This window comes from Cinclus cinclus, chromosome 6, assembly GCF_963662255.1.
Source record: "Cinclus cinclus chromosome 6, bCinCin1.1, whole genome shotgun sequence".
Classification (NCBI taxonomy): Eukaryota; Metazoa; Chordata; class Aves; order Passeriformes; family Cinclidae; genus Cinclus; species Cinclus cinclus.
The window spans coordinates 54,182,543-54,202,071 of NC_085051.1; the positions used below are offsets into that span (position 1 = coordinate 54,182,543).

Below are 19,529 nucleotides of genomic sequence, written 5' to 3' on the forward strand. Positions count from 1 at the left end.
GCTCTTGTTTTCCCTTGTCCCATAAAAGTCTTTCCCCAGTGTGCAGGAAATAATCTGTGGGACTTGATAAGAGCTGAACAGAAGCTGGGACAAAGCTACACCTTCTGTATGAGGTCAAGTGAAGCTTCATCCATGTGGGTGGCCACATTTAGCAGTAGGCTTGGGATTGCCAGTGTTGTTTAAATGGTTAATCCCTGAGGTTTGGCTCATGGGAGTCAGTGGGAATCTGTCCTCACTGGTATCCTGCCACTGGTGCTGGCTTGTCTTGCTAGCAGGCATGATCAAAAGTGTTTGTGGGATAGGCACATGGGAAGGAAATTGTCTAGAAGCCAAAAGTGTAGTAGTGTAAAGTGACACCAGGAAATGAGCTCTCCACAGCTGCAGATCTGCTGCTTGGTGAGGGTTGAATAGCATGAGCCGGCCTGTGGGCCTCATTCCCTTCCCTGACCCTGACTTATTTCTCTAGTCCAAGGGAACACAGTTGAAGAAGTCATTGAGAGGCTGCTGTCCATCAAAAAACATCCAAACAAGCAGAAGCGAGCTGAAAACCGCCTGTCTGGGAGCGCAGCTGGAGGTGTCCAGGGGGAACCAGAGCCATGTGCACGTGCAGCTCGGTGTCCAGTGGGATCATCAAACCCCACCAGGGCACCAGCAACATCCTCAGGGCCACTGGCCAATGAAAAGAAGATCTCATCCTGCCAGTTCACAGCCTGCTGTGCTCTGCCAGAGAAATGTAACCCTCCCTCTAACACTGCTCCCAACCCGGCACCCCCAGCCCCACCACCTCTACCCTCTGGCACAGCAGCCATGAACCCCACATCCTCCATGACAAATACACCTCCAGCCCCTCCACTCCCTGGCATCCCTCCCCCTCCACCCCCATTGCCTGGCATGGTTGGCATCCCTCCCCCTCCACCCCCATTGCCTGGCATGGGTGGCATCCCTCCCCCTCCACCCCCATTGCCTGGCATGGTTGGCATCCCTCCCCCTCCACCCCCATTGCCTGGCATGGTTGGCATCCCTCCCCCTCCACCCCCATTGCCTGGCATGGTTGGCATCCCTCCCCCTCCACCCCCATTGCCTGGCATGGGTGGCATCCCTCCCCCTCCACCCCCATTGCCTGGCATGGTTGGCATCCCTCCGCCTCCGCCCCTCCTTCCTGGCATGACAGGAGACCACATAGAAGCCGTGGTGGCCTCCCAGTACAGTTGCCCCCTTGGCTTGGGCAGGCCTCCCCACAAGACAGTGAAGACACCAACGCTGAGAATGAAGAAGCTGAACTGGCAGAAGCTGCCCTCCAATGTGGTGAGAGGTGGGTGCTTCTGGCATAAAGCCACTGCTGCTTTATGGGTGCTTTACACTGCTGCTTTTGCTTCCCAGGGGAAGAAATATTATCTTAAAGTTGGTCAGATTTGGTTGACTCTGTTTAGATACAGAACTTCCCTGATTTTCTTTGCTTTTGACCTACAGGGCTGATATAAAAGTAACATGAAACTGCTAATGTTATAGTAACTATTCTAACTGAATTAGTACTTTGGGATAGCTTGTTTATACCTAAAATACTTTGAACTTAAAAGAGAAGGGGATGGGAATGTTTTCCTAATTTACTATGATGTGCCTTAGATCACGCTCTGATCTGAGTTCCCCAAACTTTTATTACCCAGCTCATCTGTGCTTGTATCTGAGTATATTAAAGTCATGAGTAAGAGTGCATGTGAGGATCACATAACGTCTCTCTTGATTTTTGGGTTGCATTTCCCTCTACTAGTGGATTCAAAGTGGAGCATGAAATGTGAGAAGCTGGGACAAGCTGTGTCAGCTTTGTGCTAGACAAGTAAGGCATCCACTGCATGAAAGTAGGCAGAGGTAAAATCTAAATAAGGCATGTCTTCAATCACAAGAACAGTAAAATCTTGGGATTATTTCAGTAGAGGCTTCTACAGGCATGTTAGGGTGATGATTTTATTTTAAGATATAAGAAATTGCAGTAGAAATTAATTCAAGCAATCCTTTAGCCATCATTATACAAGGAGACTTGAGTATAAAATGAAAAACGGAGAAGGGCACAGTCAGAAATTGTCCAAGTTGTGCCCAGTCCCTCCATTAGAATGCAAGGAAGCAAAAATAATATCATTCAGGGGACTAGAAACAAAATGTCTGAGGTCCTTGTCATTCTGATCCAGTTTGCCCACCATGGAGGAAAACCCAGTTTTACAGGGAGGGTTGAGGCTGTACAGCCTCTGTGCTTCCTCCCCTTATCAGGTTTAATTGCCCTTCAGGCCCTTTGGATCCCACCTGTGGCACTTGCCCCTCCTCAGTAATGACCATTTATCCAGGACTTCTTATTTCATTCAGGTTCTGAGGAGTGTCCCTGCTAGCAGCTCACCTTGCCCCAGGAGCTATCAGCTGTCCCTGCAGCCAGTCTGAGCACTGTTTTCCTTTCAGAGAGCCACTCAATGTGGGCTTCTGTGAGCAGCAGCAGTGAGGAAACCATAGAGCCCAACTACAGCAGCATTGAGCAGCTGTTCTGCTTCCCACAGCCAGCCCCCAAGGAGAAGACAGCAGCACCAGTGAAGGCAGAGCCGAAGGAGGTGAGGAGGCCCCCCTCATTTTTTTTGAGTAAAGATCCCTACAGACAGCTCATCTAATATGAGATATCTTCTTTTTCTTTAATGAAGATCACATTTTTGGACTCCAAGAAAAGTCTCAATTTGAACATATTTTTGAAGCAATTTAAATGGTAAGATATGGCCAGTTTTCATGACAGTTGACAAAACTTTGAGCAGGCTTTGCAGTATCTGGAAGGTCCTCACAAAATCTGTTCTAGCCAATGTGCTTTGGTGGTCCATGCTACTATTTCATCTGAATATTTCCCATTTTGTCCTACACTGTCTTTAAAATACTGAGTTTAGGGGTTTAATTATGTTTTTACATACAAGTCCCCCATATGTTGACAAAGGAGTTACATCTCCATTTTACAGATAAAGTTGTGGCACAGACTCTTAGGGTGACCTAGACTGTAAGACACACCTGGAGATCAAATCCCTCCTCAAATCAGACCCAATGGACATATGAAGAGTTCCATTTTCTTTTAAGATAAAAAAAAATGCTCAGAGACAGGATCTCAGTTGCAGGATTCATCTCTAGCCTTGAGTCATTTGATCAGGGCCAGAAACGAGATTTGGGTCGTAGCAGGGATCCGGGTCATCATTCTATTAATTGTGGGGAGATACCTTTCCTTTTGGATTACTGTGACTCTTTACTAGGGAAAGCACAGAGTGCTTGCACAGATAAATCTCTTGGTAATGTGTGATAGTTGAAAAGTGGTCTTTGGTTGATGGCTGGCTCTGCTCCTCTTCCCTGCAGCTCCAATGAAGAGGTGACTGCCCTGATCCAGAATGGGGACCGGACCAAGTTTGATGTTGAAGTTCTGAAGCAGTTGCTGAAGCTGCTGCCTGAAAAGCATGAGGTCAGGAGGAAAACAGTATCCTTGGTTCAGAGAGCCGAACACATAGTGCAACCCTGCAGTGTTGATTCTTTATTTCTCATTAGATAGAAAACTTGAAGGCCTTCAAAGAAGAGAAATCAAAGCTAGCAAATGCAGATCAGTTCTATCTTCTCCTCCTTCAGATTCCCAGGTAAGGCTGTTGGTCATGTCCCAGTCTGTTTCTTGATTTACCTCTGGGAAGTTAAGTTGCTTTATAGGAACCTCACACACCAACAGTGATGGATGTAACTGGTGGATTCCCCCTTCCACCTTGGAGCCATCCCTTTCCTTGTTACCCTTAGATGAAGGGCTCTTCCTGATCCAGCACCTCCTCTCCCTCTGAAGCAGCAGAAGCTGGCCCAGACTCGGGGTCAGATCTGCCCAAGGAGGCTCCACAGCTTAGTGAAAGGCAGTGCCAAATGCAGTGATCAATCTTTGCTGATCACAGTGCATCAGCAGAACCTACATCCCTGCTGGTCCTCAGGGCAAGCAGTGGCCCCTCACCTCCCTCCACAGGCCACGCCGGTGGTTTGGTGTGGATGTGGTGGACAGCAGTGTTGTGGGGTGGCATGGGCTTGCTGGTGATGTGGGAAGGGAACTGCTGTGCTGACTGAGATCCCAGTGCCTTGATGCTGTGAATCCATCTCCACCCTTAGCTACCAGCTGCGCATTGAGTGTATGCTGATCTGTGAAGAGACCACCGTCGTGCTTGACATGATTCAGCCCAAAGCTGAAGCCATCCGGAGAGCCTGTGAAGGTATAGATGACCTGAGCTTATTTCTGGATCTGATTTAAGACAGGAAATTTTAACCCCCACAAAACTTCCCTGGAGCTCTGCAGTGTTACCCCGAAAATCCCCTGGAGCTCTGCAGTATTACTACCCAAGCCCCAGAGAACTCCTGTGTGGTCCATTCACTGGTTTGCTGCAAATGGGATGCAACTTTTGGTATCTCCACTGATGGTCAAAGTCCTTAACAGGACCAAAGATCGTTTTTGCTCACCCTTATCCCTTATTTTCTGCAGCAGATGTATTCCTCTGAAACACTTTGAATGAAGTGCTGTAAGTTCATTAGCCCTTTCAGAAAGCTGAATTTAGACAGCAGAGCTGGCCCCACTGCAGCAAATTCATCCATCCATCCATCCAGCATTATTTCCCAAATTAAGAACTTCATACAGCAATTTTGTCTGCTGCCAGAAAAGCCTACCCCAGACTTCCCCCAAAAGTAGTGATGCTTTAGTATTTCCCTGCCTAGAAATGGAATCAGAAGAAAAAAGGTGGTTATTTTCAGTTATAAATTGCTGATGCTCCACTATTGTGAGTACACAGAAAGTTTATGGAATAGATTTTGGCTTCCTGTGTCAGAAACCTTTGGTCCCACTCCTCTGAGAGCAGTATGCTCTTAGCACTGCCAAGTGTCACCTGTCCTACAGAAACAGTTCTCCCAACTCCTGCTGGGGGTTTCTCCAGCTGGCATTACAGCTGTCTGCTGGGATAAATTGAACTTTCCCCCAAAGTGACTTCCCAGCAGCCCAAGTGTTCTTTTGGAGCTGTTCCAGTCTCAAAGCTGAGTGCTTCAGAAAGCACAGCACTGCAGCACCCTGTTGTAAGATCAAGGACAGGGACTGTCCTCTTCATGCCTGGTCAATAATCACCTCTACTACAAGAGACCAGGAACAGGGTGAGTGTGTCTGGTTTTAGCAGCTGGCAGGTGGTCATAGGGCAGTCAGAACTGGCTTCACAGCACAGCTAAATGAAGTTGGCAAGGTTACACTTGCAGCCCAGTTACCCTTGCCCACACTGGGAAACTTGCAAAGAATGCAGAACCTTGATTGCTGTAAGTGAGGAGGCAGCTCCAGGTTATTTGCCATTAGAAAATGAAAGACCAGATGTAAAGAAAGAAACATAAGTCAACAAAGACTTGCAACCCACAGAACTGAATCTACATAGAATCAGTTTCTCTGCCAGTTGGGCATTGGGCTGCAAAGCCAAAATACCAGATTTAATTTAGTGGAATTCAGAACCCCAATTTCAATGCAGTTTAGGAAATGTTCTGATGTAACAGAGGCTTTTGCTTAAAAGTCCCTTATGTTTTTCAGGTCTTCTGACCAGTCATCGCCTGCCAGTCTTTTGTCAACTGATTCTCAAAGTTGGAAACTTTCTGAACTATGTAAGGACTGTTTTTGTCTTCTCCTCCCCTCATTACATGTGAATGATCTCCTTTAGGGTTGTAATTGGGATGGTGATGGACACAGAAGTTACATCTGCTTTCTTTCTCTCTTATAGGGGAGTCACACAGGCGATGCCGATGGGTTTAAAATCAGCACTTTACTCAAACTGACAGAAACCAAAGCAAACCAAACCCGCATTACACTGCTCCACCATATTCTAGAGGTACCAGTACCAAGTCCTGCACAGTAGGGAAGAGGGAGGGTTTTATCACAGATGAAACATTTCTCCTACTCTACTGTTGGCTAATGCCCCATGCTCATACTCATATCCTCCCTGGCAAGCCCCAGAGTGTCACAAGTCAGGAGCGTTTGAATCACTCTGGTGACTCTGGTGGAGGCTGCTTGTGGGCACTACTCCTTATTAAGTCTTGCTCTGCTTCCCTCCAGCATCTTTTCCCTCAGTGTCTGCAACTTCCTTTCATATTTGTGCAATCTGCACATCAGCAGCTGTGAACCACAGAGCACAAAGCTGTCCTGGATCATCTGTACCCATTCAGCCTTTCTGCCTTTCCAATGGACTTTCCCTTTTCCTCCAGACTGCGCTCAGGCTTTTCATGCTTCTCTCCAAGCCCCCACGGCATTCCTCTTCCCTCCAATGCTGCTTTTATCTTTTTTTCTCCATGCTCTGCTCTGCCACCTTCATTCATCAATGTCCCTCAGTTTCAGTTACACGTGTTCAAGCTGTGCTTTAGCTGGCAGTAGCTTCAGCAAGAACAGCTGTGAAAGTAAAAATGCAAGATTCAAGGCCTTTTGGTACCCTTCTGGGACCGTAGGAAGTGTCAGATTGCATCAAACCACAGTCCTGCCTCCCTTCATGCTCAAGAAGAGCTCTGCTTTGCTTTGAACTATGAGTATTTCTCAGGGTTTCAGCACTCTTCTGTGTTTCTGTAGCCAGGGGAAATGCCTTTCCTCTCTGAATGTGCAAACTACAGACAGCGGGGCAGAACACAGCACAGTCAGCCTTCCTGGACACTTCTGTCCAGCTTCCCCTCAGCTCCTGCCACACACCAAATAACACTTATTTCTCTCTTCCTCTTCAGGAAGTAGAAAACAGCCACAAGGACCTACTGGAGCTGCCAAAGGATCTTGAATATGTTTCAAAAGCAGCAGGGTAAAATTGTGTGTCACTTCCTTTGAATTAAAAACAAAAATAAATCCCATGCATATCTACAATGTACCAGAAATTAGGACACACACAGCTGGTATAGAGATTAGCAAGATGGCATCTTACATAGTTTTAACTGAAAGATTTGGTTGATGAATGTTGAAAGCCCTTTAATATATAATAATTCTACTACAGCTGGCAACACTTAGCTCAGAAATTTGCAGAGCAGTCAGTTAAAACTGCCTCCCAGACCCTTCTGAAATGTGCACTGCCCTTGTGGTGGCAGGAGCTGGTGAAGGCCAGCTACCCAGAAGCATTTCTGAATTACCTCCAGGCAGGGAAAGTGAGCTAATACTGGGCATAGCGGGTGGAGAACAGCCTTTGGAATGGGTGGACTTTTTTGGCATTCATCTACCCAATACACAAAATTGTAGGTAGGCCTGGCAGCCTTTCCATAATTACTGTGATGGGAAGCTGTTTTCCATGAGCTTGGACTGTATAGAGAATTCAGAGCATAGGGTTCAGTTCAGTGAAGTGGTAGGAAGCAGAGGGGTGGCCAAACCACCAGTTCAGACTTGTCCACTCCTTGGTCAGCTCAAGGTGCTGGAGTGTCAGCTAATGGCAGGGTTCTGTATGATTTCAGAATTAATCTTGATATTATACGCACGGAGTCCGGTACCAATTTAAAGAAGTTGCTGGAGCTTCAGCGGAAAGTCTTATCATCAAATGAGGATGTGAAACAGCAGTATGAGAAACCCATCCAGGTCAGTAATGGAGCTGCCCTAGATCTCCCCCATTCCACACAGAGAGATGGTGTGTGGTACATCTGCAGCTGAGGAGCCTCATGAGAGGGGAGAAAATATTGCCATAGACATGCTCTCAGATTTGGAAATAGGCTGCAGTGCCACACAACCCAAATGTGCATTTGCCAACTGCACCCCAAACCTAGATACCTTTGGTGAGGCCATTTCTTAGGGTGTGTGCCACAGCTGCTCTGTCCATTCTTTTGTGTGACTCCTCACTTTAAGAGAAGATGGTCAGCTTCTGGGTGGATCAGCAGAGTGAAACCCTTTGCTTGGGATTAAGCTTTGCATGGACCTTTCCATGTCTTGCTCAAGCCACCCCTGTAAACTGGAACAGCAACTGGCACAGCACAGTTGCCAAGAGTAAAGGTCATTTGCAAATCTTAATTTCTTCCCACCTGCTTCCCAAAAGCTCTGCTGCAGTTAAAAGACAGGACACAGAGTCCTGCTCTTAATTCTAATCCTTTCTCTGTGAGTGCACTTCACTCGTTGTCCTCTGGATGGTGTTTTACTGTGTGCATTTAATGTGTTTCAGGACAGCATTGATGCCTCCAGAAAGCTGGAAGAAGAATTTGAAACCATTGAAAAGAAGAGAGAAGAACTTGCAAATTATCTCTGTGAAGACCCAAGCAAGTTGTCCTTAGAGGACATATTTAGCATCATGAAGACCTTCAGAGATCTCTTCATCAGAGCCCTGAAGGTTGGCTGTGCTGGCACAGGATTCTGAGCATCCCTAGTGCTGGTGGCTGCCTCCACTCCAATGGACAGGGGTGGGATGGGCACCCGAATCCAGGGGGGGACCTGTTTGCAGCCTCCTTCTGGCACTTGGCATGAGGTCCCCCAGTGAAGTGGTGTTTGATCCCTCCTCCACTGCATCCTCATGCAGTTCTGGTGCTGCAGGGCCTGGCCCAAACACCAGGGATTTTGGTTTTGGTGGTTTTGGTGCAACTTTAGCTGCAGAGTCACAAAGATGTTGTTTAGCCAAATGTGCAAGTTTTAGTGAAAGGGCTTATAAAACTGAACCCTTTGCTCCAACCTGAGCAAACAGACTCAGAACAGAGATATGTAGTAAAAAAGCCACCTGTTTGCAAAAAAACTGTGGCTTCAGTTTTCCCACATTCACCTCAGCTAGAAGTCAGGAAGGTGAGCACACTGCAGGTGGCTGTGTTGGGCATATCACCACTGCCACCTCCAGCTGGGACATGGCAGAGTCCTGGCCAAGTCAGTGTTCCCCTCTCACCATTTTGGTAAGACAGCCCTTATTCCCAATGTCCATTTTATTTATTGGACAGGATGGGGCCAGAATTTCTCCTCCTTCATCTATAGATCTTTCTCTTCATCAGCAGACATTTACCCAACCTTCTCATACCACTGTTACCTCACTGCAGGAAAACAAGGACAGAAAGGAGCAAGCTGCCAAAGCAGAGAAGAGGAAAAAACAGCTAGAAGAGGAAGAGGGGAAGAGACAGAAGGGGGAAAATGGAAAAGTCAGTGAGTATCTGAAATGGCTTCAAAAGCAGAGATGGAGCCATAGGAGCTCTCTGCTGGTCCTGCTTTAATGGACCAGTAGTGGAAATTTATTTTGTAGGTTTCCAGGTGCTGGCAGACTAAAGGCTTTTAGGTGTCTTACAGCCATAGCTAAGAATTGACTTTCCACAGTTGCAGCTGGGCAGAGAAGTTAATTTTAGGCTTGCTGACTGAACAGCAAAGAAGAAAGAAAACCACCACAAATTAAATATTTCAGTTAACTTTTTCAGTTTCTAAACATAACTTTTGAATCCCAGATCTAAAAAGAAACATTTGACTTATTTGCCATCCAAGGTCCCTGTATACACTTGAATGGTCTCTCTTTACCACAGTTGTCCCAAAAATCTTGCATGTTACTTAAATATGCCTTCTGGATGAAAATGAAAGACTGAAAAATGTAATTGGAAGAAGCTGAGAGGAAAGAAAAATAGAAATTATTTTTCCTCCAAAAAAAAGGGTTCCTACCAACATCGATAACAAACGGAGTGTTTCAAAGTCATGGTACAACCAGGGACATGTCCAGGCAGAACTGGTGCCACTGGTGCCAGACTTGGGAGCAAATCCCATGTCTTCAGCCAGGATGAGCTGCTGTGGGATCACAGAGCACGGGCTGCTCCCAGGTCTGGTGTAGGTGCCTTTCTCCTGCCCAGCAGTTGCCTGTGCTGGGACAGCAGTGGCATCACTGCAGTCTTCTCCTACCCTGTCTCCTGGGCAGATTTAACACCCCTCTCTCTCTCCCCCCAGTCAAGAAGGGGTTGATGAAGCAGGAGGAGGTGTGTGTCATCGACGCCCTGCTTGCCGACATAAGGAAAGGGTTCACACTGAGAAAGACAAAGAACAGACACGAGTCAGATGCAGTTCCTAAACCCTTATCTGCAGAGAGCCTGGAGGAAAGCCAGTCTGGTAAGGGCACAGACCTGACTCTACCTGCAGCTATTCATTCCCATCTGCCTCTGAGCCTGAGCCAAGCATGCACCAGCAAGAAACCTTTGTGTTTGCATTTGGGGCATTTTATTTAAGAAGGCTTTGCAGCCAGTGCCATGGAGAAGAGGAGCAGAGACACTTGAGCTGTTGCTAGCAACATCTGTCACAAAATTAGCAGGAATTTGGAGCAACATGGCCCTGCATCTGTGTTGATAAACCCTGTGAGGTGCTTGACCCACATGTCAGCCATGGTACTGTGCTGATGGGGCACTACTGTCATCTCCACACAAGTCCTCTCCGTGCTCTCAAGTCTTAGTAGCACAGTGTATTTCTGCCTTGGAGACTGCTGCATCCCATCTTAGCCTACACTTGGGAGAGTGAAGAAGCCCTTTAAAAAAAAAGATAAGAAACCCTATTTGCAGAAATACCCAAGTGCTTTAGGTGCTTGTGAGGGGACAGCCCATGGGTTTAGCTTTTCTTTGGTCTCTTGACCTCAGTGTCAGTGCAGTTAGGTAACTCCAAGGACATTGGTCTCTCCTAGACCCACTCTGCAAAGGCAGGTTAAGGCTGGCTAATGGGCAGACTTGAAGTCTTCACACAGCCAAGCCAACAGTCTGACATGGTCCAGGACCTCACAGGCAGGTTCTCTCTTATGACACAGACTTTCAGGCTTTCTTGCAGTCCTAGAGTGTAAGTTTTTCTTGTCCCCCCTGCCTCTGTTGTTCTTGGGCAGGGAAAAGTTACAAGGTTTGTGACCTTCTTTTTTTTCCAGCCAATGTAAAAAGGCGGGGAGAGCAGCTCAGACCTTTTCCACAGGCTTTATTAATGCCCATGAAGGGGTCAGGCTACAAATCCAAAGGTGGGGGATCACACGTGTACTTTTATAGGGTTTGGGGGGATCACAAGTAAACCAATAAAAAATAGGGTTAACACATTTTAGCCAACTACATTATCTTTCTTTGTTTGGGACAACCAATTATAAAGAATCATACCTAACCAATAATATTCTAAAAAGATAAGAGGAAGAGCTTATATTTTTTCTAGCATGAGTCATTCTAAGCAAGTAGTTTTTCTTATCTCAGAGACTAAGTGCCAAGGGGGCCTCCCAGGGGTATCTGCAGAAGGATTTGTCTCCTCTATACTAGAGCTTCCATGGAAATCAGACATTTTACAACAAAGACACATTAACACCTGCTGAAAACAAATCAGGGTCTTTGCTAAGCTGGAGCCTGGGTGACTATATGGGTATAAGGAGGGGGAGGTACAGGGGGGATAAACTGGTGCTGCCTCTGCACAGCTGCTTTAGGGTCAGTGCTCCTTCCACAGGCAGCTGCTAACCTGTAATCTCTGCAGGGTGGGTGCATCTTGGTTGATTCCTGGTGAAACTGGAGCTGTGACTGATGGTATGTTTTCTGTTTAAAGGAAAGGATCCACAAGCAGCAGGAAAGATTGATGACAAGACCCAGCAAAACAAGGATGATCATCCCCCAGAAAGCACTCCTCCCTCAACCACTGCCCCGATGGAGACAGGTGGAGGTGTTACAAATGGTTCAGCTTCAGGCCAGGTATTATCTAAAAACAATGCTGGAGGAAGTTTGCCACTGGAGTCCCAGACAAAAAGTCCCTCAGTGAGCATGGTAGAAGCTGATGGAGCCAGCCAGACCATGCTGGGCCCCGGGATGGAGCAGGCAAACAACATGGAAAGCTTCCAGCCCAGCACAAAGAACAGCTCCCTCGCCTTCTCTGTGGCTGACATAGGCACAAGGGTGAGCTTTGTGAGCAGCAGTTCAGCCTCTGCTCTGAGAGACCAACTCAGCTGGACCAACAGGTCCATGTCAGGAGGCCAGGACAAGGAATGCCCAACTGATGGCTTAGAGAGTGCTCAGTCTGCTCCCTGCAGTGAGGCTCAGCAGGCAGAGTCAAAAGAAATTACAAAGGAAAATGAAGACCCTGGTACAGACTCGCTGTTGGACACCTCTCAAGACAAGTCCTTCTCAGAGGAGCCGGCCACCGACTCCTCTTGTTCAGCAACACTTCCCCCAGAGCAAACTCACACCGACAGGGAAAAGCAGAGGCCATCAGGGAAACGGAAGAAGAAGAAGAGGCACAGCAAAAGCTACTCAGGTAGCCTATGTTATAAACAGGCCTCGGGGACTGACTTAAATGTGGGAACCTTCCTGATATATTTGTGTGTACCTGTTTCTTTCCAATTCAAGGCCTGATGCCCCTAGAGTCACACTGTTTCATGCAGCTATTATATTTTTTAAACCTGAAAGAGCTTTAAAAAGCAAAACACAAGCATAGTTCATTCTCGTGCTATGTATAAGTAGTTTATAAAGAAGTAATGATGAATCAATAATTAAAAAGCCCATTACACACACACAATAACGATGGCAATAAGCACATCTGTCAAGTGTGCTAAAGACAGCTACAAGGCACAGTTATGTGCAAACAACAGCTCCATTAGGCTCCAGAGCAGTGATTAAGAGCATTTAATACTGGGTACTTAATCAGCAATCACCCCCTCTGAACTACTTATAAACACATAAAAGCAGCAACATCAATGCTGCCTTGGGGTTGTTTGGCTTTTCTCCTCATTGCAACAGCACTTTGCCTGACAACCTGCTCCGAGGTACTTTAGGTGGCTTCTAAACATTAGGCCCTCAAACCATCGATGCAGAGAGGGGGAAAGGTCAGCCACTGAAAAAGAGCATCTTGCTGATGCTTCCACCAAGGACCAGTCCTCCAGCTGGGCTGCCCTGCTGGGGCTGGGAGGGAGCTCAGCTGCTGGAGCCACACAGGCCCCCCTCTTCATACCAAAAGTCCTCAGCCAGGCCCAAACCTGGGAAGAGTGTTCAAGTCCTTTAGATCATACCACCCTTGGGTGGGTACCTTAATCCCAAATTGGAGATGCCTGTAGGGAAGACAGATGGGTCTGTCAGCCTTTAGAACTTACAATATACTTTCCAAAGCCTGTTTCCTACAAGGTCCTGAGGTCAAATGGGCAGGCAAATGGGGAAGTCTTTTGACCAATGCTTGATGTTTTTCCTTTCAGGGAGGGTGGAGGAGAAAGAAAGGAAGGGTTTGAATACCCATTGCCGAGGAAAACAGCATAGGTTGAGCAGCTGCCACAGAGGGATTTACCCTTTTAATGCAGCATGCCCCAGGGTTGTAGTTACTTACATTGCTAAACATGCCACTTTCCCCTAGTTAAAAACAAGCCACAAACCAAAAGTGATTTCCTAGAACAGTGGTTCTCAAGCTTGCTTCTTTGGAGGAGCAGAAGCTGCAGCAATGGGATCATCCCATGCTCCCAGCCCTGGCAATGCTTTCCTGACACCTGAAATTGGGACTCTTGGCTTAAGGACTGACCCCAGCCACAGGGTCCCCTAGGCATCTAGGGATGGCATTAAGGGGGTTGGAACTAGATAATCTTTAAGGTCCCTTCCAACTCAAACCATTCAAAGATTCTGTGTTCATAGGAACCTGTCTGCTACTAGGCAGTATTTTCACCTTAAAAAGTTCCCTTTTGTTAACTTGGCCTTGCCATTATCAGATATATTTAGTGTCTCTCTTTTGTTCAAAAGCAGAGGTTGAGACTGATACTGGAGATAATAAAACAAAAAAAGATTGTGTGACACAATGAGGTATGTAAACTCACAGAAGTCTTTTTTTGTGAACTAACCACAGCACTGGGACTTCACAGACCTAATCAGTATTCCACATATCACCTAAGCTTTTTGTCTTTGTGTCTAATCACAAACACACGCAAAATAAATTTGTTACTCTGATTTTTACTCTCCAGGGTGTTGATCTTGCGTTGAGTGGAGTCAGTGCTGATCTCCATTTGACACAGGGTCACAGCCCACATGTTTGTCCTCTGTATCAGCAGCAGCCAAACTGCTTCTCCCTGCAGATAATTAAGAGCCATCATTCTAACCAAGCAATCAAATTTCATATGATGAACAAAGTCCTTGCTTTGATCACATTATTTTCTCAAAAACTGTAAAAATGTAATTTCAGTACCTACCTCTAAAAAAGAACATTTGGTTTACTTGTGGGTAACCACTTTCTATAGCACTGTTTAAATATGGGTATCTGGAAAAGGGAATAAAACACTGGACCCAGGGACAAACACTAGTTGGGGTGAGATACCAGTTCCCACTCAAAGCTAAATTCAACTCCAGAGTTGCACACAAGTTCCCTGCCATCCTTCACTGATGCTGGCAGCATACGGTTGTCCCTTAAAAGGAGTTCCAGGATGAGATTTTCATTTTGCAAAACTTCCCCTGTTTTTACAGCAAGTGAAAAGAAAAGCAAGAAAAAATAAACAACTGAAACACCCACTGTACTGAAATTGCATAGTTACGCATTGTCCTTTCCATGCTGATGAGCATCTCTTATGAACTAAACCAATATTATCAAATCGTTCTTTGTCTTGTTTCCTGAAAGGAATGTATTTGTTCTCCAGCAACCCCGGTTCCCTGGGGCTGGGAGCCCTGCTCCTGCACAGAGACAGGAGAAATCTGCAGGATTTCCTCACAGGATTGCTTTTGTTCCTGCACCTGGAGCATCACTGCTCACAAGCAATAATGGGATATACATTGGGTAGTTACAGTCCTAACTACCCCTGCCCTCCTTTTGATCCTTTTCTTGCAGTACCATAGGATTACATGAAGTGAAAGTAGTTCTGTTGGTTTAAAAATCCTAAGGAAGATTTCCTGCAGGAACTGAAAACAGTAGCAATGAAGCATAGGTGGGAAGTATGGCAGGACCAGTGGACATGCTTCATTGGAAGAGCAGCTGGAACCCTGAGTTAAGCTTAACTCAGTTTTTTTTAAGCATACAGGCCTGAAAAAATATATGAAACACAGTTCCACTTTGTCCTAGGAAGACATAGAAATGCAACACAGAGGAATGCATGAGGATACAGTACCTTTATTACATGACCAAGTCAGCCAGGAGTTTCACTGCATCCTTGGAATGCAGTGCCTGGCGTTGCACCAGCAGAGCCTACCTGGGCTTTGATGCCAGGAGGGCAGAGATGAGCTGCACCATGAAACCTGCACTTCTCTTTTTCCTCTTCTTCTGTATGTCACACAGCAAGGGCAGCAGAAGCAAAAACACACTTGCTTGTCTTAGTCTCCTGCCAGAGAGCTTCCTCTCCCAAATCCAGCTCTTGATGAGACAGATAAGACAGAACTTCTTGATAAGACATATTCAGCAAGCCTAGAGCGTTACCTATCAATATTTTTTCCTAGGATCTTCCACCTGGCTTTTTTTATTTTATGTTTTGTCCCAAGCATACATAGTGTGTTCTGTGTTCAGGTCCCTACTAGTTCTCTTTTGGTACAGGATATTTATTTCTCTGGTGGATTTGCTGATGTGAAAGTTAATGGGTCTCAGTGAAGCCACAGCTGTCTTCCTCCGTCTTGTGCAAAACCAGCTGAGGGCAGGAACAGCCTGTGACTGTGTGATAGTATTTCAGAGCAGTAAAAGACTGTAATCAGCTACTGAGTTCTTGCCTCACCTTGACCTTATCTGGTTATGCAGCAATTTCTATAGTGATGTTAATGTCTTTATTTACACCTTAAGATTAGTATCCCAAATTATCTTCATGTTCTTGAAAGAAATGATTTAGCTGGTTTTCCTCTGAAATCAAGGCACTGGCAGTCACACTGTTTGTGTGCACACTGATAACATCTCAACTCAATTCCAGCCAAGTCCAGAAAGAGCTTTAAGAATCATTTTATAAAGGTAACAGTAAAAGAAAGACTGTAAAAGCACCTGAACTCAAGAGAGCTGCTCTTTGAGTTTGCCTGCCTCAGACCCTACAGAGTTCCTACGGACAAATGTTCATGTCTGTGCAGCTCCCCTTCTCCTCCCCTCTGTATGTCACTTAGAATGGTTAGGAGAAATAAAAGCCTTGAAAGCATAAGGCCATAAACAATTGGGCTTCAGCAACTGGGCCTTAGCCATTTCCCTGCTCACAGATCTACTTGATTTATTTCCTAGTAAATAAAAGAAACACCAAACTGGCAATACAGATCAGCTCAGAGACTACAGCCTGGTGAGGAGGGAGAGAAGGGCTATGATGTGCACATGGCACAGTGGCACATCAATCTTCCCCTGCAAAGTCACAGAAGGGATTGAGAGTCCAGGTTTTCCATTAATTCTTGAGGGACAGCTGCTTCACCTCCCCTTCTGCAGACCCAGTATTGTCTGTGGACAGTTTTTAAACAGACTGTGAAAATGTCATCAATCTAATGGTCATCCTCCTGCTAGGCCTTTGCCTTCATGTCTGCCTTTAGGAATGGTATTTGGATAATTTATGGAGTGAGACAGGCTACAGTGTGCTGCCCCATCTTTCTGACAGTCCTGCTAAATCTCCTAGATTTAGTTAGTTCAGCAATTTAATACTTAGAAGGATATATGTTATTGGACTAAACTTAAAAGCAAAGTTGCCCAAACTCTGGAACATCAGGATTGATTCTGGAAACATGAGAGTTTTATTAAGTATATCAAACTACCTGTTTTTAGGTTATCTGAGGAACAGATTAAACTGATTTCCCTAGTAGCACCTCAACCATTAGATACACATGCATGCAAAAACTCACCACTTTTGTTCATAGTTGCAAATAATTTGCATTTCTCCCTCTTCCTGCAGGTGTCATGACAAGGCAGAAGTTATGAGAGAACCTCTCCCGTGTCCCTGGAGTGCTGCCAGCTTCTGAAACTCCAGGTTCTGCATCAATGAAATGTCACCATGGACAACTTCTGCCCCATGAAGACCCACAGCTTCTCCTCATGCAGCCTTTCACTCCCCTCCCCGGGACCTAAAGAGCCTTTCCAGTGACTCTGGACCCCTCATCCTGTGCCTTGCACTGGGCACCTGTGGGGGCAGGGGATGGTTTTGTGCATAGTGGCAGTGAAAGGGTCAGACCTGTCATCCACTGTCCTGGAAGCCAAGTCTTTCAACCTGATCTTAGGCCAAACTTCTCTTGAAATGACAACTGAGTGTGGCCCAAGAACAGACTGCAGTGTTCAGCCCTCAAAAAAGTGTTTAAAACAGCAGTGCCTCAACTAAATTAAGAGTATAAATTAAGCAATGGCTGTACCATCATGGGTGGAGGTGTGTTAAGTCCCTCTTCTCATTGCCCACTGACTTGTACTGGACCAGGTCCAAGACCCAGATTAGACAAATGTATTTTTACTCTCAATCACTTAAAGCAAGGGAAATTGGTTACATGGGGAAAAAAAAAAGTAAAATAAGAAGTATGTATTTTAGTAAGCATATGGCCATATAAACAGTGTCTGGTTCCTACATGATGCTTATGTGCAGTTAAGTTGGAGAGCATCAGTAGTCTAAAGTAGTCTTGTCACACACACACACGCTGATGCATCCATCAGCTTTTGGAGAACCAGGGCCCTGGTTTCTCTTACTAAAGCAAAAGGAAGAGGTTTTCCAGAGTGCTCCATTGGACACATTTTCAGCTTATCCTGTAGTAAATCTCTGGGTTTGACTTCCATTGTCAGCTGCTTGTACTCAAGAGTCTATGTCCAAGCTGCAGAAGGTGTGGAATCATGTTACTTTGGCTTTAAAACTGGGACTGTGCAGTACTGCGTTTTCAAAATTCAGAGCTTTATTTCTCAAGTTTTGTAATAACACTGTATAATAATTTTGTACATAGCTGTCCATTTAAAATGTTCTATGTTTGTTGAATCTGTGGTATGATATGTGCTGGAACATAAATCCAGTGGAAGAGCTGGGTACATTTCAGAACTGTTCATTTATATGGTGACTCACTGTAGCTAAACTAATGTGCAGGCTAAAGCTTATTTTGCTTCGCTTAATAGGACTTGTAATGTCCTTGTAATACTGAAAACTTAGACGTGAAACCAAGAATTAAATCACTGGTTTGTTTTAACCAAGGCATCACTATGAGCATATTGACAACTGAAGAAGCAGAGCTGACTTGAGAACAGACACGGGGGCAGGTTCAGTGCAGGAGACACTGCAGAGCAGCACAGCCCTGTTACAACAGAAAACCCATTCCTGCTGGCAGAGGCAGGGATACCCCCAGCATTCCCTGCAGAACCATGTCACCCAGGTTTGATTTGCAGGACTGTCTCTATCACACCTACAGGTTTCCCCTTTTTTTTCCCCTCTTTTCCAGTCTCAGAGCACATCACCAAGCACCATCCTTTTGCTCTTCCATCTGCTGCTCAGATTAGACTCCAAGCTGCAAAAACCTGAGAATAAAACACATTCTCCCACCTCTGTGTTTCCAGAAGAGCCTTCAGCCCAGGCTAGCAGAGCACAGCTAGCCTCCTCCTCACCACCCCACTGTTTGACCAATAGCAACATCATTTGGAGATGCAGGACTGGGAAACAAACAGTTTTTCTGGGTGTTACATAGGGAACCTTTCCTGCTGATGCCACAGTGACTGCTCATTTCAGATGCTACAGCATGTGTCCATTTCTCCACCTGGGTCTTTCAGCTTCCCTCATTTCCACCCAGAGAGCAGCTCATTTCCACAGCCAGAGTTTTCATTACTCTGTGTGCTTACCTTGGCCTTTAAAGAGAGTGGGTTTAGCATTATCTTTCCTCTGCTTTCAAGAGTTTACTAAGAAATGGGTTATTTTGAGCCACCAGAGGCTCTTTGTTCAATAGTCACCTGTAAATTATCTATTCAATCACATCCCAATCAGCAGACTCAAGCACAGCGTTTATAATTTATTTCTCCAGAGCAGCTCTGCTTCCATTCCAGTGATTATTAAAGAAGAACAGAAAAAAAAAGAGTAAGTGCAGGTCAAAGACTGATATTCAACTGGGATGTGCAGTTTTGTTCCATTTATGAGCTTGAAATAAAGCTCATGATCCAGAATATTTTTTAGTGGTTGAAAGACTAAATTAATTGGTGGTAAAAAGAATATCACAGCCAATTCAACAGAGCCGTGGTCATTTAAGTCAACCATGAGTACAGACCTCAAAATAGAATTCTTGTGGTGTATTACAGTAACTGCACATCGAGTGTGGTATGTAAACCAGGCTGTGGCCACCACAGGCTTCTTACTGTCAAATAAATGCATATTCTGTAAACATTGGCTATATGATAAAAATGGAAGTATGGGAGAAATCAGAAAAGTCTTTTTCAAATATTTCACATCAAAAATCAGCTGTTTAGTGAGAAGGACTTTCAGGGTTAGTTTTTGGGGAGTTTTGGTTGGGAATTTTTTTTTATTTCAATACTGAAAATATTTCCACATTTAGAATAAAATAAATACTTGGTGAGTTTCCTTTTTCTGGTGGGGATGGGGAAGACCTATGATTCATGAGAATTTGCTCATCAAAGTCCTATTTTTCCCACACAGGATATAAGGCACCTAATCATGTAATTGTCATATATGCTTAGTAATAATTGCCAATTGTTTTGCTCTTCTGCCAGCTCC

General features: G+C 45.4%; 1 protein-coding gene across 1 annotated transcript; it reads left to right on the forward strand.

Moving 5' to 3' along the window:
• Positions 1-633: 633 nt before the first annotated feature.
• LOC134045742 (inverted formin-2-like) lies at positions 634-19,265 on the forward strand. The gene is made up of 18 exons (XM_062495698.1): positions 634-733; positions 1,230-1,312; positions 2,446-2,591; positions 2,679-2,740; positions 3,367-3,469; positions 3,553-3,638; positions 4,144-4,244; positions 5,585-5,655; positions 5,772-5,879; positions 6,757-6,827; positions 7,465-7,585; positions 8,160-8,324; positions 9,013-9,115; positions 9,896-10,054; positions 10,848-10,934; positions 11,498-12,199; positions 13,666-13,722; positions 16,743-19,265. Coding segments are annotated over exons 1-17 (2,226 nt in total). The 5' UTR covers positions 634-731; the 3' UTR covers position 13,722; positions 16,743-19,265.
• The last annotated feature ends 264 nt before the right edge of the window (positions 19,266-19,529 follow it).